This window comes from Dermacentor andersoni, chromosome 8 (genome assembly GCF_023375885.2).
Source record: "Dermacentor andersoni chromosome 8, qqDerAnde1_hic_scaffold, whole genome shotgun sequence".
Classification (NCBI taxonomy): Eukaryota; Metazoa; Arthropoda; class Arachnida; order Ixodida; family Ixodidae; genus Dermacentor; species Dermacentor andersoni.
This window is the reverse complement of record NC_092821.1, coordinates 97,161,639-97,179,879: the sequence shown is the minus strand read 5'-3', so window position 1 is coordinate 97,179,879 and position 18,241 is coordinate 97,161,639. Positions and strand designations below refer to the sequence as shown.

The 18,241-nt window shown below is 45.2% G+C and overlaps 2 protein-coding genes across 2 annotated transcripts; both read right to left on the bottom strand.

The window, feature by feature from the left end:
* Positions 1 to 473: 473 nt before the first annotated feature.
* On the bottom strand, positions 474 to 2,308 carry LOC126529315 (pleckstrin homology domain-containing family A member 8-like). Its single transcript, XM_055069767.2, has 2 exons — positions 2,288 to 2,308; positions 474 to 1,884 (listed from the first exon to the last, which is right to left on the bottom strand). The coding sequence occupies exon 2, from the start codon at positions 1,835 to 1,837 to the stop codon at positions 1,115 to 1,117; it is 723 nt and encodes a 240-aa protein (XP_054925742.1). The 5' UTR covers positions 1,838 to 1,884; positions 2,288 to 2,308; the 3' UTR covers positions 474 to 1,114.
* A 2,834-nt stretch (positions 2,309 to 5,142) lies between these two features.
* LOC126529313 (pleckstrin homology domain-containing family A member 8-like) lies at positions 5,143 to 18,228 on the bottom strand. Its single transcript, XM_050176917.3, has 3 exons — positions 17,994 to 18,228; positions 12,411 to 12,713; positions 5,143 to 10,354 (listed from the first exon to the last, which is right to left on the bottom strand). The coding sequence occupies exons 1-3, from the start codon at positions 18,096 to 18,098 to the stop codon at positions 9,098 to 9,100; spliced, it is 1,665 nt and encodes a 554-aa protein (XP_050032874.1). The 5' UTR covers positions 18,099 to 18,228; the 3' UTR covers positions 5,143 to 9,097.
* Positions 18,229 to 18,241: the final 13 nt, after the last annotated feature.

Sequence of the window (18,241 nt, the reverse complement as noted above, 5' to 3'; positions counted from 1 at the left end):
ATATTACATATAGGCAGCTATGGCTCGCAAGCATGACAATGGAAACATCTGCAGCCAAAATAAACCTGAAACCTTCAAGTTTACGTGCCTCAATCCATCATATCCCACCAGCATACTTAATCAAGTGTGTTTCACCAACTAATGCCTGTGCTGCTTCACTAGGGGAGGATGAAAGATAAAAGGTGGCTTATTGGGTGTATTTCTGCTTCATTTCCCCTCATTCGTTCTCAGCACTCCACAAGACATGTTACATCCACACATACTGAGCACTTCCAATTGATTTACTAGATACTTGGAAGATACCACAGTAAAGCCTTTCAATAATTATGAACACTGCAAGCTCTCCCATAAACTGATGCATGCACATGGTTGTTAAGCTGCGTAAATATGCAGAGACATTCCTATGCATGCAGACCTTGGTGAGAAGCAAGTCTTATTGCTCTAGAACCCACATACACAAGAAACTGCGTAAGCAAAATGGTAAATAGCTTTATTTGTCAAAAAATACATAAGACAACAATAACTCTTAATTCCACGTAAAAATTTAGACACCACTGCACACAACAGTGATATGTAAAATATTGTTAGAGAGGCTAGAAGTTCTATTCCAGCCTCTATAATATCATGCATGATTGCACAGTAATGAGGGACAACGTGGGTCAGACCTCACTTTGCGTAACAAGACATCAGAAGTGGGGTAGCCGACATTAAAAAACGCACGCCTGCATGAGCATAAAACGTCTTTTGTCTTGCGCACATTAAACAGCATTCATTTGTTACGTACTTCACGTACTACAGCCAAAGTTATGTATGTAAAGTGCTAAAAAGGACAAAGGCACAGATACATCTAGACAGAGCAGTATGCAACCTGCACTTGCATCAAAGTTACAAAAAGCTCCTTTCTTGAGATGCATTTGTAAGATATATCAAATTTCATTGCTGAAGTCAGGTACTGCACCTATAGTGTATAAAAACATAACAGGCAAAAAAAAAAAGGTAGCAAGTGCGCTTGAACTTATGTAGTGGGATCACAGCCTTAAAGCACTGGGCATTATATTCTTCGATGTAGATTACGTCTATTTAAGCAGTAAGGCATGCCATCTGGAGACGGCTATCATGGACTGGGTTCCAGATTCTGGTGCCTGTAATATTGGTTGATTGTTTCCAGAACTGAACGGAGGGCTGATACATATTCCCCACAGTCGGTGTACAGCTGTTTTGTGTAGTCAGGGTGGGATGCGTCCTTCGGGCTAGGCGCCAGGTCGCGCTTGAAGGTCTTCATCGAAGGCATCACTAGGATGGCAAAGGCAAACACTTTCTGCACGAGCACATTGTGGTACCGCCTCAATGTCCCGTTGTAAGCCTTGGTGGCGCAGTCGGACAGGTTGTCGTTGCCACTGTGGATCTCGGACAGGAAGCTCAGGATGAACTCGAGAGCTCTCTTTAGCCAGAGGAGGGCTTCGATGGCTCGGCCACTGGCTGCGTTCCTGCCTTCGTCAACTTCCTTTTGCAGCATCGCCATCAACCGGGCAAAGCTGTCCTTGTCCGTGCTGTATTTCTCGCTGAGCTTGTCGATGTTGCCCTGGATGTCGGCCTTGATGGGATGAAAGACTCTTCCCCCGAGGACGTTGAACACCGGAAGCACGGACCGGCAGCATGCCAGGAACTCGGCAGTTTCGATGTTGGACTCGTTCGGTTCTTTGATTTGGACGAAGCTACACTCCATGGTAGAGAAGAAAGTATGGACTTCGCGGGCGGCGGTGACGTCGTCATTGGGTGAGGATTGTACGAGTGAGGATGCAGGAGAGCCCTCGTCCGCTTTCTGCTCCGACGTCATGATCACTTCGCGGTGACGTACGGCGACGCTGTATGCCGCTGTTCCACCTGCACAAAAGAGCGCCCACATCTTATTCTCAGCCAGCTGGCAATGTTTTGCTTGCTAACATTGTTACAGCAACGGATAAATGTTTTTCGGTCTAAATGCAGCTATTACGAGAGTTTCGACTAGGGCTGGTTGGTGCGGCATTTTTGGCAACAGGATGCAGATATACATGGACACACCTTAAGTTTACTGAGTACTGTTTCCATTATCCTTTAGGTCGTTGACTCCGCCTGTCGATTAGGACGCGCGTCTCAACTGGCTATCCGGGATCCGAATTACGTTTTAAACGATCAAACGGCAGTTTCTTCTATCCTCATGAGCGACATGACAACGGCACAGAAAATGCAAGTTCGCATGCCGTGTAATAAGCCTCCTCGCAATTTACTTCCACATCCCAGCACACACCGCAAAATGCCACAGTCGACAATGGTCACGACATATCGGCTATCAAAAGGGCGCAGCTTCGTAACGAAGAACTCACCTCATAAAGTTTATCGCCTACGACGAAGTGTACTCACAGGATAGGTGTACTCCGGTACTACACGCCCATCGCCTCCGAGACCACTGCAGCCATAGTTAGGAACTAAAAGAATAAATCTGCCATGTTTAGTGGACTGTGTTTGTAAATGCCATGGCGGAAGGAAAGAGTTAGCAGGGAGCATCGTGCAACGCGACTGAAGACAAACCTGCCGGCCAAAAACGTGATCGCACGTCAAATTGCGCGGTTGGTTTTAGCCGCTCTGCAGGCAGAGCCCCGGCAAGGCAGCCGAACAAGCGCGCGCTTTAGCATACGCCAAAGAGGGTGAAGGCGAAAGCCTGCACGCTCAAGAGAAATTAATTAAATTACCTGACATTGTCATTCGAATGCGTTGTTACTTCTTATTACTTGTTTTCTTCCACCAGAGGCCGTGAGTTCGAGTGCCTGAATTGACGCTACCTTCATCATCATCATCAGCCTGGTTACGCCCACTGCAGGGCAAAGGCCTCTCCCATACTTCTCCAACAACCCCTGTCATGTACTAATTGTGGCCATCTTGTCCCTGCAAACTTCTTAATCTCATCCGCCCACCTAACTTTCTGCCGCCCCCTGCTACGCTTCCCTTCCCTTGGAATCCAGTCCGTAACCCTTAATGACCATCGGTTATCTTCCCTCCTCATTAAATGTCCTGCCCATGCACATTTCTTTTTCTTGATTTCAACTATGATGTCATTTACTCGCGTTTGTTCCGCCACCCAATCTGCTCTTTTCTTATACCTTAACGTTACACCCATCATTCTTTTTCCATAGCCCATTGCGTCGTCCTCAATTTAAGTAGAACCCTTTTTGTAAGCCTCCAGGTTTCTGCCCCGTACGTGAGTACTGGTAAGACACAGCTGTTATACACTTTTCTCTTGAGGGATAATGACAACCTGCTGTTCATGATCTGAGAATGCCTGCCAAACGCACCCCAGCCCATTCTTATTCTTCTGATGATTTCAGTCTCATGATCCGAATCCGCAGTCACTACCTGCCCTAAGTATATGTATCCCCTTACCACTTCCAGTGCCTCGCTACCTATCGTAAACTGCTGTTCTCTTCCGAGACTGTTAAACGTTACTTTAGTTTTGACGCTACCTTAATTAACACCAAAGGTCGTGAGTTCGGCTCCTACCATAGGTCGAGGGTTCAAGTGTCTTAATTAACCATATATTAATTAACTGTACCTTAGTTAACTTCGCCTTAACACCAAAGGTCGCTGGTTTGACTCCCGCATAAGCTCGAGGGTTCGACTACCACCGGGTTCGAGTGCCTGAATTAACTCCATCTTCATTAACTTCGGTTCTCTTTTCTTTTTTTTTTGCCGTGATGAGCTGCATAGGAGCCAGCTGTGAAGAAGACGACGATGAACGCGAGAGAGCAATAGCATGCAATGGAGCGAGGGGCAGTATATGGGAACGCTGGCATGATGAGCAGCGTCGGAGCCAGCTGTGCAAGAAGACGACGAATGCGAGAGCAATAACATGCAATGGTGCGAGGGGCAATATGGGAACGCTGGCATGATGAGCAGCATCGGAGCCAGCTGTGCAAGAAGACGACGAACGCGAGAGCAATGGCATGCAATGGCGCGAGGGGCTGTGTATGGGAACGCTAGCATGATGAGCAGCATCGGAGCCAGCTGTGAAAGACCACGATGACGAACGCGCGAGCAATGGCACTAGCGTATCTCTGCGCAAGGCGAGTTCACATTATTTTTTGTACCGCATGCCGCGTTTTCAAGGCCACCGTCTGATGAGGCATTTAAGGCTTTCACCTTAGTATAAACTACTTGCATAGCTTCTGGGAACCAAACATCTCAGCAAATCTCGATTTTTACTCCATGATTCCGACGCACGAGATCACGTATGTGTTGGGCTGCCACTGTGCGAAGGGACTGGCTTCACGGAGCGTTTGCTTGCCAAGGCTGGCTGCATGACGTAATGCTCTCTCCTAACTTTTTCCTTCCTCTGTGGTAAATGCAGACTGGCTGTATAGGTGGTGTCCAAATCCATGAGCCATAAAGCAACGCCCTTTGGATTTAAAAGGACACTCTTAAGGGCTATGCTTTCGCAGGCTGAATGTGCCGGATGCAATTGCGGGACCCAAAAATATGTCGCTGATGCCTGTTTTAGACAACAACTCTTGCGAAAAATTGATTCCTGGAAAAACAATAAAACACAATAAAGAGACGAGCACGGCGTTACAATTACAAGAGGATAATTCCTCTCAGCACAGCGTCTGTGCCGTTTGTTGGCTCTCTCTAGCTTACCGAAATGAATCTAAAAGGCAATTTATTAGAAGCAGAGCACAAATTGACACACAGAGGAAGGAAACAGGACGGCACTCACCCTCTTCTTCCTCTCTGTGTTGCTAATTTGTGCTCCTCTTCTAATAGCTCTGCATCACCAACTAGTTCAACAAGAAGCACTCCTACGATTCAAACGCTATGCTTTTGCTTGCTGCATGAACACAAGAAACATTGCAAGTGCTGGAAACGTGTCATGTACGCCATGTTTCAGACGTTACTAGTATAGTGTGGTTAAGTTGCAGTTACGTATAAATTTACCACACGGCCGGCTTTTTCTTTCTCCGTAAATATTCAATCTATAGACACTTACCGATCCACCTGTTGTACAGAATGATGCACAAATAGTCGGACGTCAATATGCTGTTGCAGTTGCTGCCACAACAAAGCAAACCGGTCATCACGACAGTTGCCCTGCTACAAGTCATTTACTATGGCTCCGTACATGTGACACTTTTATTTGACAAGATTTCAACTTCACAACTAAAGCTGCCACATGCGACAGGATGTTGTATAAGTTGCTCGTGTAACCACTGGCACGCTATAAAGCTGAATACAAAGGCACAGCTCCACCACAGTTTGTACATATATGTACATTTAGATGCATAATAAACCTTAAGTGCGATAACCTTATATTACAGTACACTTTGACACAAAACTACCGTACATCACTTCATACAACATGCTGCCTTCATTGAGGACAAAACATAAAAGAACAGGAATGAATTTGTGCATACTACCACTCTATCTTCGACTCGTCTGACTCTAAAAGCTGCAGAAGCAAAGACAGCCTGCGGAAACAAAATCCAGCTACTACAGCTAGCATGGGAAGTTTGGCTACTAAACTGCCCCATATGCTTAAATTTTTGCTATGCTGCTCCAATGCAGTTTGCATTACATCAGCAGCAACAGCGCAGCATTAGTGGCCTTTACATCAAAGGAGCAGTGAAGGATTTCAACAGAACCAACTGCCAAATGCACTTGTGCCATGTTATGCCATGGTGTGGCCTATCTACAAGAATCTATCAACAGCAATATGCACATTTAGCCCAAGCTGCAGGCTATGTCGATGACCTGCTGTCACATTCTGCCACCACTTTCAAGCATAGATACTCCTAATGATAGGAAGAAATCAGACCTAGAGCAAGAACAGTGACGCGCTATAATCTTCAGGCAAGATGATGTAATAAATGATGCTGCAAACAAGACCAGACTTGTTCACTGACTCGTTGTGGCACAGCGCAAATTAAATGAGTGGAACTACCAGACACAGTGGCAGGAACACTTCCAAGAACTAACACCAGATCAGAGACGAGGCACTTGATGCCCATGCATTTGGAAACAATGACCTGCTTGCAAAACTCTACAATGTGAAGGAATGGCAAAGTCTGGGTGGGCTCTCAAAGAATGAGTAACTCTGACCAGAAACTTGGAATTACTGAAAAAATATAAATGCTAAAATGCCTAAGAATTTAATGAAGAGAGGTGACAAAGCAGACAATGATTCACAGCAGGTATAGAACAAATGCAGAGTGCCTGTGCGGAAGTTGCAAGCTACAAATAAGTGTTCCCTTGCAGGTCAAAGCACAAATTCTAAAAGAATGGAAATACAGTAGAGTTTTATATTTGTTCATACTGAAACAGCTTGCATGAGACAAGGACTGCTTCTTGTAGTCTGGTTCACATGTGCTGCTTCAGCATTTTATGCATACACTAACATGGGCACCGCACAAGATGTGCAGTGCCCATAGGCAGTCACTGCTGAAACACTACAATAACTAGAAAAACATAATGTTAATGAACTTAATACATGAGCCCAATGTTGCAAATAGCCAATGCACTGGACACAATTTGTGATGTCAGATAAAGCAGGCACTTCACAGACGTGGTGGTTCAACTGGCCACTTTAAGCACCAAGCAAAGCAATGGGTACTACGTGCTGGAAGTGTTGGCAAACACTACGTTAGAAATGAAACAAACAAAAATGTGCATCTAAGCTAGTTGCCGCTTGAAGATGATGATGATAGCACCATGACACATAGAGCACTAAAGCCCACTGGACAATTCAACATATAATTTCATTTCTATTGAACCAGTGGCTGGCTAATCCCTGCCACGGATATTTAAAACATGGGATCTCCAGAAAATTGGTGCGCCATCTCGAACAGCTACAAGTTGGGCTATCCACTGTTATCCTTTCCACATCTTCCGCAGTGAAAACAGCATAGCCAAACTGACAGGACAGAAAGGCAGAATCACAGCATAGAGTAAAAATCGCTTTTTGGCTTAATTATGGAATGTGCTTGGCCACGACAATGGACAGAATAGTCAGTGCAGAAACATTGTAGTGTTGCCAGTTGACTACCGGCTTTCGATCGTACGGCTCACTATTCCCTCAGCTAGGATCTGAAACTCGTCTCTGGTCTCTAAAATGAAGCACACAACCCTTTCTCTACGCACACTAGCATGGTTTAATGTCTAATGTTACGCAATCCATGTAACTGAGGTAACACTTATACAGTACTGCACATGAAGTTTTCTACAAATAGTATTACTAGAGGGACGTCTGGCACTGTGATTGTTCAGCTACCATAGGAATGATGAACAGTATATGGATTTGTCTTGTCTTCGTGGTTGGTGTGTCAGACATTCTTGTGGTGTTGTTTACTGTGCTTTATCTTCCTAAATTTTCACGCAATCATATTTTTCTATATGCATGGAGCATACACGTCTTTGCACACAAGCACAATCATTGCGAACTATTGCATTTATACAGCTATTGCTGAAAAAATTTGGAAAGTCGCAAGGCCGGTTGAAGCCAGGACAAAATCTAGGCGAATCCATCTACTACCCGATTCCCAAGCTGGCTGAACCGTCATACTTGCAGTTCCCACAGGCAATAGCACCAGAGTTGCCTATGTAAATTTTTGCAGAAAACACTGTGCTACTCAACAAACGTATGCGGCTAAAGCATACGTGCAGGGCTGCACACAGGTCTATGCTTAACAGACCTCTGCCTAATGCATGCCTGTCACTATTGTTTAAGATTGCTCAAATGTCAAGGTTAAAATTGATGCACACTGTATCAGCATAGTGTATAAATATCCTACCAATGCTTGCTCAGGTTGCACAAGCATACTTTATAATAAAGTCAATGTTAAATTCTAAGCAAGGAGCCAAGCTCTTGCAGTGTCTCGATTTCATTTGAAATCGAGAGGAGCAAAGGGCATGCTGCCTTGAGCAGAGGACATCTTATGCTTGATCGTCACCAATGCTTTTAGTTAGTGTCGAAAACAATGTTTGGATGGCAGAAATTTCACATGGAACAGTCAGTGTCACTGATGATCCGGGCAGATGAACCTGCCTGAAAGAAACTGCTGGCACACTTTGAATAATTCTTTGTATGCTGACAGTGTCTAGATCTACTGTCGTTAAAGAGAAAAAGAATCTAGTGTCATTAAAAAGAAAAAGGATGTGCTCATACCAATGCTATCACAAACTGCACAAAAGACCCAAAAGCATACAGCTTTCAGCAGTGCCTCCATCTTACCTACAAAAAAAAAAAAAAAAAAAAAAAAAAAAATGTTGGGTGGCTTATAAACCAAGTAGCATATTCTGTAGAGGATGAAAGATGGCACCTTATAAATGCATTCAAATAGAATATACACTCTGCATTCATAGCATTCGTTTAAACAGACAAGTCATATTCTTGCTGGGGAAATGTTTTTGAGGCTGCTTTATATGTTTTGAGCTCTCTATGCGCTTTCATGCAAAGTGAAAAACGCTGGCAGAGAAGCTGCATTGTCCATTTCAAACAGCATGTTGCCTTTATTTGCTGTCAATGCCTGACAACACTGATAAACATTGCACTGATAAAATTGCTGATAAATGCTACCTCTTCCGCAACTCGCTTTTCGTGACATCGAGTTTCAAATGGTAGCACACCAGAGAGCTTTGAATTCCGTAAACTTGAAAGCTGCAAGCAGAAGGCCCTGAAGTTGGTCCAAGGTTAAGAGTGCCAGTTATGTCAGCACGGAAGTCATTGATTAGGCCAAGTGGCAACAAGTTGTTTTACCTAACTACATGCAACATTACAAAAAGTGTGCCTACCCAGTGACCAGGTGAACTGACTAGCAACTCACTTTCTCTCATGGAATCTGACTATACCAGGGAATGTGCCCTGTGTTTAAATTATTACAAACACGCACGCAGGTGCCTCGTGCCTACACGCATACACACTAACACTTCCAGTCACTGCATTGTGTGTAGTCTGCCTTTCATTGCCTATGCTCAGTTTTGGCACACTGTCTCGCTGCATGAGTCTCCAGCTCCTGGTCCTCGTCATGGGCTGACCTATTGATCCACGCACGAAGGGCACAAGGGACTCGAAAGCTCAAGATTTCTGGAGAGGTGGCTCGAGCGCATTCTCAGTGTAGAAATTGTTGAGCGTGTCAAGCACTTCCTGCAGAGCTTGCAGGTACACTCTGCTGTCGGAAAACAGCTGCTTCCGGTAGTCCGGGTGCTCAAAGTCCTCAGATGAAGGAGCCATGGCCTCTATAAATGGCTCCAGCTCAGGCATGGCCCGCAGCGCTACGGCAAAGATGCTCCGTACCACCCAGCCATGGTGGCACTTGAGGGTGGCACCGTACGCCACTGAGGCACAGTCCGTGAGGACGGGGTTCCCCGACTGGATCTGTTCCAAGAATGCATGGATGAATGCCAGTGCACGAGACAGCCACAGGAGTGCATCTGTCGCGGAGTTGCGGGCGGTGTTCGTGGCTGAATCGACCTCCTGCTGCACCATGTCGAGGAGCATGTTGAAGCGAGACGGGTCCGAGTCGTACCTGGACTGCAGCTTGCCAATGTTGCCCTGGATGTCCATCTTGACTGGGACAAATGCCGTTGAGCCGAGGACATCAAATACAGCCAGGATGGAACGGCAGCTGTTGAGGAACTGTTCTGTTGGAATGCCAGTGCCTAGAGCGATGTCGATGAAGCTGTGCTCCATCACGGAGAAGAAGGTGCGTGGCTGATTCAGATGACCCGAAAGGCTCCCATTGACCACTGGACTAAGCTGGTCTGTCGAGGTAATGATGGCCCTGTCAGCGGCAGATGAAGACTCTGTGTGGTCTGAACTTTCTGCACTGCCTGGCAATGGCACACAATCAGCAGGCGGCGTCACATGGTTGGTGGCAGCAGAAGACTGAGACGAGGTTGTTGTGCAACCGGGTGACGTCGCACTGGACTGAACAGGCCCAGAACTGCATGGTACCCCGTCAGTGCTTTGGTCGGTTCGCTGACCTCGCTGCCTGGCACTGTCCAGTGTGGACATCGTGGAAGAGGCAGCTCCAGATGTAGCCGAGGAAGAGGACACAGAGCTGGACTTCCGCCGGCGCCGAGAGGAAGGATGAGCGCTCTGCAGGGACTTTGGGACCACGGGTGCGATGGGTGGTGGGGCCTCGTGTGGGAGGGCAGAGTCTCGGACTTCCTGGTGTGGCAGCTCGTATGTGAAGTTTGCATCAGCCAGGCGCATGCAATCCTCCAGTGTGGTGATGAAGGTGTCACAGGTAGCCTGCAGCAAGTCAGCTGCTTCACCTGCCTTGGCAGCGTCCTCTTCGCTTCCGCTCTGTGAGGTCTTGATGGTGTGCACCTGAAACAGGATTGCATATATCAAGCACTCTACGCTCCATACTGAAACAAATAAAAATGACAACAAACAGCTATGAACAAGGTTAGTGTTGTAGAGTGCAGTGTACATAACTCAAGCAGTCATAGTATGTGCTTACTAGTGCCAGATGTTGCAATCGTGCTGCAGAAGTACCAAACTCATTTTTGTGAGCATTTTGTGTAAGGTCAACAGTAACCTACATTTTCATTGGGACAGTGGCCGTGTTCGTAGTGATAAAAACATGTCTATAGGCTGTGTAGGCTACCTAAAAGGAATGATCATCATATACTGTACACGTGCTTGCTGTATGCACCACAGATTCACTCGCTTTCGAAAGAGAGTTGGCCACTAACAGCTTGTATGCTAAAAAGTGAGATGTGTATTTAGCATTGTAGAGTTTTAGGATCCTATATACTCAGATTCATACCTTTAAGATATCTGTGTATCCATACTCTGTGGTGACTTGAAATGGAAGGCTGCAGCAATGATGTTTAGATGCTATAGCACTGAGATCTCATGTATGTGTGCCATGCTCATGATTTTGTGCACCTTTATCTTGGTTCACACCATCACTTCATTTTATCAACGTTCGATACACCCTCTTACACATTGTTTTATTATCATCAGCTGCAGCCACAGGTTGGCAAAATAAGTGGAACTCAGACTCACTCAAAGAAGGTATTTCTCGCTTGGGGCCTCACTCAGACTTATCGAAATCTTACTCTGCTGGGCTCACTTGAACTCGGACTCTACAAAATTCTAATTAGGTGGGCTCACTTGGACTCGCTCGCAGGTCTGAGTCTCGCTCGCAGGTCTGAGTGAGTGGACTCGAGTCTGCCAGCCTATCACTGCATCAGCTTATTTATGACCACTGTAAGACAAAGGCCTCTGCTAGTGATTTCCCATTACCACCGCCTTGTATCTGAAGGCACCATCCGATTCCCTTATCTCCTCTGCTTTTGCAGCACAAGACAAAATTAGCACAATGGAGAGATAGGGCCAAACTTGGCATTATGCGAGTCTCTGTTACTCCTTTGTACTTGTTTCTTTCATGTGTTACCAACACAGAATCAATGATCATGCGTTATCAACCTGCCCAAACAAATACACTTTCTCCCTAATTCTGCCTCAACTCCAATTCTTAATCTCAATTAAAACGTAAGCTACCTGCACTTTCGATATACTACAAGCTGTCTAATATAATCCTTATGATTTTATTAAATCTCTCTTAATCCCTTTCCGTTAGTCTTAAATTTCGTTTGCACTCTTGGGCCTAGAGCTCTTTGTGGCATAAAACAATTTTCTTTCAAATCAGTGAAAGGACACATTCCATCAGTGTCTGCTCTGCTTCCTTTGTTGTTGCAGCTTCTTTCTCGAATCGGCACCGTTGGGGCTCGAGCAATGCACACCTAATGCATATGCAGAATGTGTGGTTATGTTCGCTGCCATCATGAAATGGGGATGCCGTTTTCAGTGACTGTGTTGAAAAATCATTGAGCAGAAACCATCAAAGATTGGAATAGCTTATAGTGGATCAGCCAAGATATACTTCCAGGACACTCGTTGGTTAGCACTGCTGGTTAATCAATACAAGATGTGCAGGTGCTGTAACATGTGGACAGGTCGGAGAGCACTCGGCAGGTAGTCTTCAGCCTCAATATGCAACCACACGAGACAAGCTAGTGTATTCATCTTTCCTGCGCTTAAGGTTTTGTCATCAGTTGTGCTGTGGCCAGCATCTCACGAAGTGTCGCCCATGCTTCCAAGTGCTCTTTTTCTTAACTAGCATTCACATGCTGGAGTTCCAGCACAGCACATCTTGTTAAACAGAGGCATGTTACTTGTAGTGTGTGTGAAACACCAGCTTCGCATTCTCTTTAGCTGCTTCAGGCGAACTGCAGCTGGTCAGGAGAGCGTGTCTCTAGGACATGACACTGATGCTGCGAGTAAAGCAGAGTGTCCGTATGATTGCTTTTGCAATTAATAAAAAGAGCTCGATGCGTCATCATTGCTGGGTGAGAATTCTTTCATTGGGTACCTGCTGCATGAGGAGGTCACAGTAGAGCCGCAGCTCGGCCTTTTTGGCCCGCAGGCTGCCCTCGGGGTCACCTCCGCCTCCTCCGAGCCGGGGCGGCTGTGCTGCATGGCTACTGGCTGCCGCTGTAGCTGCTTTGGAGCTGCCCAGCGCCACAAGCCACTGCTGCCGCTCGGACGGTGTGGGCGCCCGCAGGTAGAAGTGCTGCTCCGACGGAATCACCAGATCCAGCCGCCGGTTGTCCGTTGGGTGCACCACAATCTCGCATGCTGAAATCTTTACCGAGCCCTTGCAGCCCTGATTCACCTGGTGTGGAGAAAGGGGGGGAAATGGTGAATATTACTGCACGTCTCACTCGCAGAACAAGATCATGGGATTCGCGTAGCCATATGCCTGGCACACTATTCTTGATGATTATAGGCAGATGGAGAAATACGAGAAGTATGACTAACCATGAGAGAAGAGTAAAAATTTAAAAGAACATGCTTACAAAATACACAGATATGCAAACTGTATAAGCCTCTACAAGGCATGTCTACTATTAGGGTGAGAGATGAATACAAATGAAAAGCATGACTGACGAAGCGAAAGTTAGTAAAAATTTCACAACAAAAGGAAACGTAAACTGGATACTACAGGGAGTTTAAGGCTAGTGGCACACTGCATGGTCAAAAGAAAAGCAGTGCTATCAAAAGGCCCAAAACATTTTCGGTTCAAGGCATACATTGTGATGAAGGTCTAAAGAACTCCAAGACAGTCCTTGAGGCTGTCAAGCGCCTACAAAATATATGAGCCAAGTCCTCAAGTACACTGCATGAGCAACACCTTGACTGACTGACTGGTTTTGACATCCCAAAGCAGAGGTAACAATAAATGTCGTAGTGCAAGGCTCCAGATTATACTTGATCACCTCGGACTTTCTTTAACATACTGCCAAAGCTTGGTATGCAAGTGCCCTTTGCATCTTGCCCTATACAAACACAGCTACAGCGGCCAGGAATTGAATCCACAACCTCATCACTCAATGCAGAATTCGAATTGTTGTTGCTATAGATGTACAAACATTTATACATCTTTTATACAAGAGGAGGTTCCACAGCCAGTGGCTGTATGGGGACCTCTTGTAATGTTAAACATATGAGAAGTATTAAATTGCAACAACAAAACATATTAACACATAAATGGGCAAAGCATAACATTAAAAGAAACTTGGCTCTATAACAAGTAGTGGTGGACATATTAAAAAAAAAAGACGGATATTAAAGCAACAATGCAAGAAAAATGATACAAATGTGTAATTTATAAAAATAATAATATTACTTTATAAAAATAATACTACAGGAGACAGAAAAATACACTTCACGCCAATAGAGCAAGCGAAAACAGCTTAATTAGTTCTCCCTCTATCCTTAAATATTTCTTCAAAGGCATCTTAAGTGAGTCAGTACACCGAGACGATCTTACTGGAGATTGTATTTTGTCCCAAAATGAAATAGCTTAAAAGAGAACTGTTCACCACAGCCAGGTACTTTTGGCGAGGGAAGCAAACTTTGTATTGTTACAATTGTCCAGATATGCTGCTGAGTATAATATAATGGGAACTTTATTATGGAGAAATTTGAACTTAAGTATGCCAACATTTTAATCAACTAGCTGGTCAACAGTGAGAATATTATTGTCACGAAGAACTTGTTTGCCATTAGTACGCAATGTGCTACATGTAAGCAACTTATAGGGTCATTTTGCAAAGTTTACAACAACATTAGGTATGCGCTTTATGTATTTCCCCAGTAGAATGTACTTCAATTAATATAAGTTAATAAAGGAGTAATAGAGATGGATAGGCACAGATTCATTAAAAGAAAGGTGAGCTGTATTGATGCGCCTGCCATATACTATATTCTTTTCTATCCTATTTGATGTGACTGCGATACTTCAAATTACAATCAATTCAATTTGTTTATTTCTGAAGTGCCCATATTCAATTATGAGCCTCGGTAAAGGTGCACTTGTGAATTGACAAAGGCAAAAAGAAAATGAAGCACGACATCTGAACAAATGGTATACAACAACAACAGCAACAACAACAACAACATTTTGATTAAGGACAAAAATAGAAATCAGTCAAAGAGCACACATGGGGATTAGAAATGCCGAGATCATCACACAAGGCATTTTGTTGGGTTAAAACATGCGTTATAGCATTAGAGGTTGAAGTTGATTTAACATGAAAACAGATGTATTATGGAAGTTGGGGTGTGCCACAAAGAACGCTACAGCTGCTGTAGACACTGACAGGAGAAGTGATTTTGGACTAACTTATACGAAATAATTAATCACAATAGTTTCACCTCATTTCCAGGAGCTTAGTGTAAACCATGCGCGATATATGCTCATTGTCATACTAAACCTGTCTTGCAGGACATCAATCATACAAGATTCAAGTCCAGCAGCTACAAATGTGCAGCACTGTCATCTTCAATTAAACGTGATCTACATGAGATACACAGAATATGAATTGGTTGCCTTCGGTGAGAGCTAAAGACTACAAACTTGAGATTAAACTGCAACCTGTTTTTTTACAGCCATGACTTGGTATGTTTACCAGGTACGTGTTTAATTTAGCAACTGATGACTCGAGAGATTTATCAGTGGTCTTTATTGCAGTATCACCCACATATATACATATAGAAGAGGCTAGAGTGTGGTAAATTATTTATGCATATTAAGAATAATGGTGTGCCCAGAACAGAGCCCTGGAGATATGGGTGCTTGCTGCATTCTTTATATGAAATTTAGTGCAGTAGTCCTAAAGGAGTACAAGCAGAAGCGGTGGCGAGATTTCACGGGGAAAATAATAAAGTTTTTACAATGGTCACTTACAGTACTACTGCCTGCATGAGCCGTTTCAGCAGCACAAAAAATGTGGAAGAGTGATTTATCAACTTGGAGTTTGCCAACAGAGTAACCTGTTCAGCAATTATAAGCAGATCAGCCACATTTTGATGGATGTAGAATGCAAGAACACTCATCCACCACATTTTGGGAGAATGTTAAAGAGCCCCATAAGTGTGGTGGTTCTCCTACCTCTTGTGTTATTTGGGAACATTAAACCTCGCCTAATAAAAAAAAAGAAAATCTTTGCTGGTGTGAAAGGGAGCAGCAAACAATCAAAGAGGGATAAAAAAAAGAATAACTTTGCAGGTTTGTCGAATGTAACAAGCAGTAACAGCAACAGCTACTACATTTTAGCCAGAGGAGGCTCAGGCTCTTCTGTGCAATGTCAGCTGCAGAAACATTAGCAGACATATGGGAATAATCATCTCACAAGGACTATGACTTTTGCTTGCTCCCAAAGAGTACCTTTTTTCCGAAAATCTTTAAGCAGTCTTTGTTGATGTGATCAGCATTCTTTGGCAACTTCACCAAGTTTACGGTATGTTTTTGTCGGTCCGTTTGTCCACGCCAAATTGTTTTCCCACCAACATGAGCCACTGGGTAGTACGTGGTCTAATAGGCTTTTGTGCTGATGCAACCGAGTTCAAAGCCAACCGAAGGAGCAACTTGGAGTACTGGGGTACGTGCCACTCTTCAATGAACCTCTTCGATGCCAACGTGGGTCACTGCTGGTTGAGTCCGCGAGCAGCAGTGTGAGCTCGAAGAGGAAGATGACTGTCTATGTTAATGCGATTAGCATTACACATCATCACATTCATCTGTTGTGTGCCAGAAGTAATCGACAAGGTTCTGGTCAGTTGTGCTACGTATACTTAGGCCAAACTGGCCACTGCCACAAGCAACAGTGGGAGCTCGAAGAGGATGCAGAATCTACCACACGCCTCATACATGACGCCTGTCAGCGGTGGTAATACGGAGTGCCACTGCATTGCTTCAATGCTAACTGCATTACCGTCGACATTCATCATGAGGCGGGTTCTGACAATTTTTTTTAGTGGTTGATATGTGATCATAGGACTGCTCTATACCAAGGAGCTGCTATAACAGCATATGGGGAACTGGTGCTGGTCAGGGAGTGCTATGGCAGTTCGAGTGTGCAATTAAAACATGCTGCCGCCGTATGGTACACAGGCCATGAAAATGGTACAATATTTAAAACGGCAACAGACATGTGCCTATACCAACTTTTGCTCTAGCCCGATATGCCCAGCCAGGGTCTGTCCATGGCCATGCACATTATGAGGAGTGCGTGCGCTGTTATGTCCTAGCACGCTGGTGCCCAGTCAGCTCAGGAGCTGGACACGTGTGCCTCAACATGAGCGATGAAGTCACCGATGCAGAATCCCAATATGTGCTATTCAAAAGCGTTTCCTAAACTCAGTAGTCTGTGTCATGGCACTGCTGTTGACAAGTGAAGTTTCAGCGCTAGTTGGCCTTACTAACGATATACAATGACCTGAGGCAACACCTCAGATACAGCCCGGAAAGTCCGTAAAACACATATCGGTGTAAGACCTACATTTATGTCAAGCCATGACAAGCAAAAGCAAAGGCGATAGTAGAGATCAACCTGCCAAGGTGGGATGGAGGCTTATCAGTGACAACAATGGCTTATCTTTCTAGCAGGGCAACTCTCATATCTGCAAAGAGCAAGCTCTGAATGTTTCCACATACAAGGAAACAAACAGTGTTTCCTGTAAACATGTTTTCACAATTAGTTTCTAATGGAAATTAATGGAAGCGATAGAAGCGATGGCAAACATGTTTTCCTTTTGTAACTGGTTGTGACATCCACTAAGCGGATTTCTCATTTCCTGCATCGCGTTCCTACCCAATCGTAGGTGCTAGCTCGCTAACCAGTCCTAAACTGGCTGTTTCTCAAAAGCGCAGCTATGCAAGATTGGAAACGCCTTTTTTTTTTCTCGCAATAGCTAATCCAGCGCTTGATAAACATCTCTCGTTTCTATGACTACGAGGCTCACACATGTTGGGCGACCAAGCAGTCGTTGCAATGCGCCACAGCAATCGCACGGCGTCTAAACAAATTTAATTTCCTGCCAACATGCCAGTTTCGAAGTGCGCTAAAAAGAACATTCGGCACCTTACGCCACGTTCTTTCACAAAGCGCGAGCACGCGGGCTATGCGTTCCAGCCACAGTTTGTTAACGGTGCTAACTAACATGTCTAAATTTCCGAGTAGCCAAATCGGCGATCCACATCTGTCGAGCGCTACGACGTTGACATATGTTTGGCGATAAGTTTTGCGCTGTCAATGAAAGGACACCGCAACTCAAGCAAAACGGGGCCGTAGGCGCACTCCATGCTGCGCTAACGGCGAAATTTGAGAGACGACCGGCACGACGCTCGAGAGAGAGGGGAACGAAACTAATACAACCAGCTTCTCTGGATGCGCGAATTAGAATCACGCTGCCGGGATCACGCGGGCCAGCAGCGTCGCTTTAGAAGTGGTGCTGTGCTGCCTCATGCAGCCGGCTTAAAGGGCGGCGTAACGTTGACAGATGACAGGACACTATGGCCACGGAGGCGTGACAGAGCTAAGCGTTTGACAGCGAAACAGCGCGGCTTCGGTTTCCGGCGCTCTGCCGACGGCCGCTCAAGGAGACCCACCTCGTCCTGGGACTTGTAGTACGTCAGGATACCCTTGTCCAGGATGAACCATCGAGGCTGCCAACCGTTCCAGTAATTGGTCCACTTCCACAGCACACCTTCCATGGCCGTGTTCCTTGTAATGCAAGCGGAGGGAAGCGGCAATTTGTTCGACACGGCGCCGAAAGAACGCCGCGACGCGCGAGCGCAGCCAACAGATCACGGGTCAGCCATGTTTCTGTTGGTGGAGAGAGGGAAAGCGGCCGCCG

Bases quoted from the DNA above. Each gene is read 5' to 3' on its own strand.
- LOC126529315 (XM_055069767.2), bottom strand. From the start codon at position 1,837: ATGACGTCGGAGCAGAAAGCGGACGAGGGCTCTCCTGCATCCTCACTC.
- LOC126529313 (XM_050176917.3), bottom strand. From the start codon at position 18,098: ATGGAAGGTGTGCTGTGGAAGTGGACCAATTACTGGAACGGTTGGCAG. The intron at 12,714-17,993 runs GTGGGTCTCCTT...TCTCCACACCAG, and splicing joins ACTACAAGTCCCAGGACGAG to GTGAATCAGGGCTGCAAGGG. The intron at 10,355-12,410 runs GTACCCAATGAA...ATCCTGTTTCAG, and splicing joins GTGACCTCCTCATGCAGCAG to GTGCACACCATCAAGACCTC.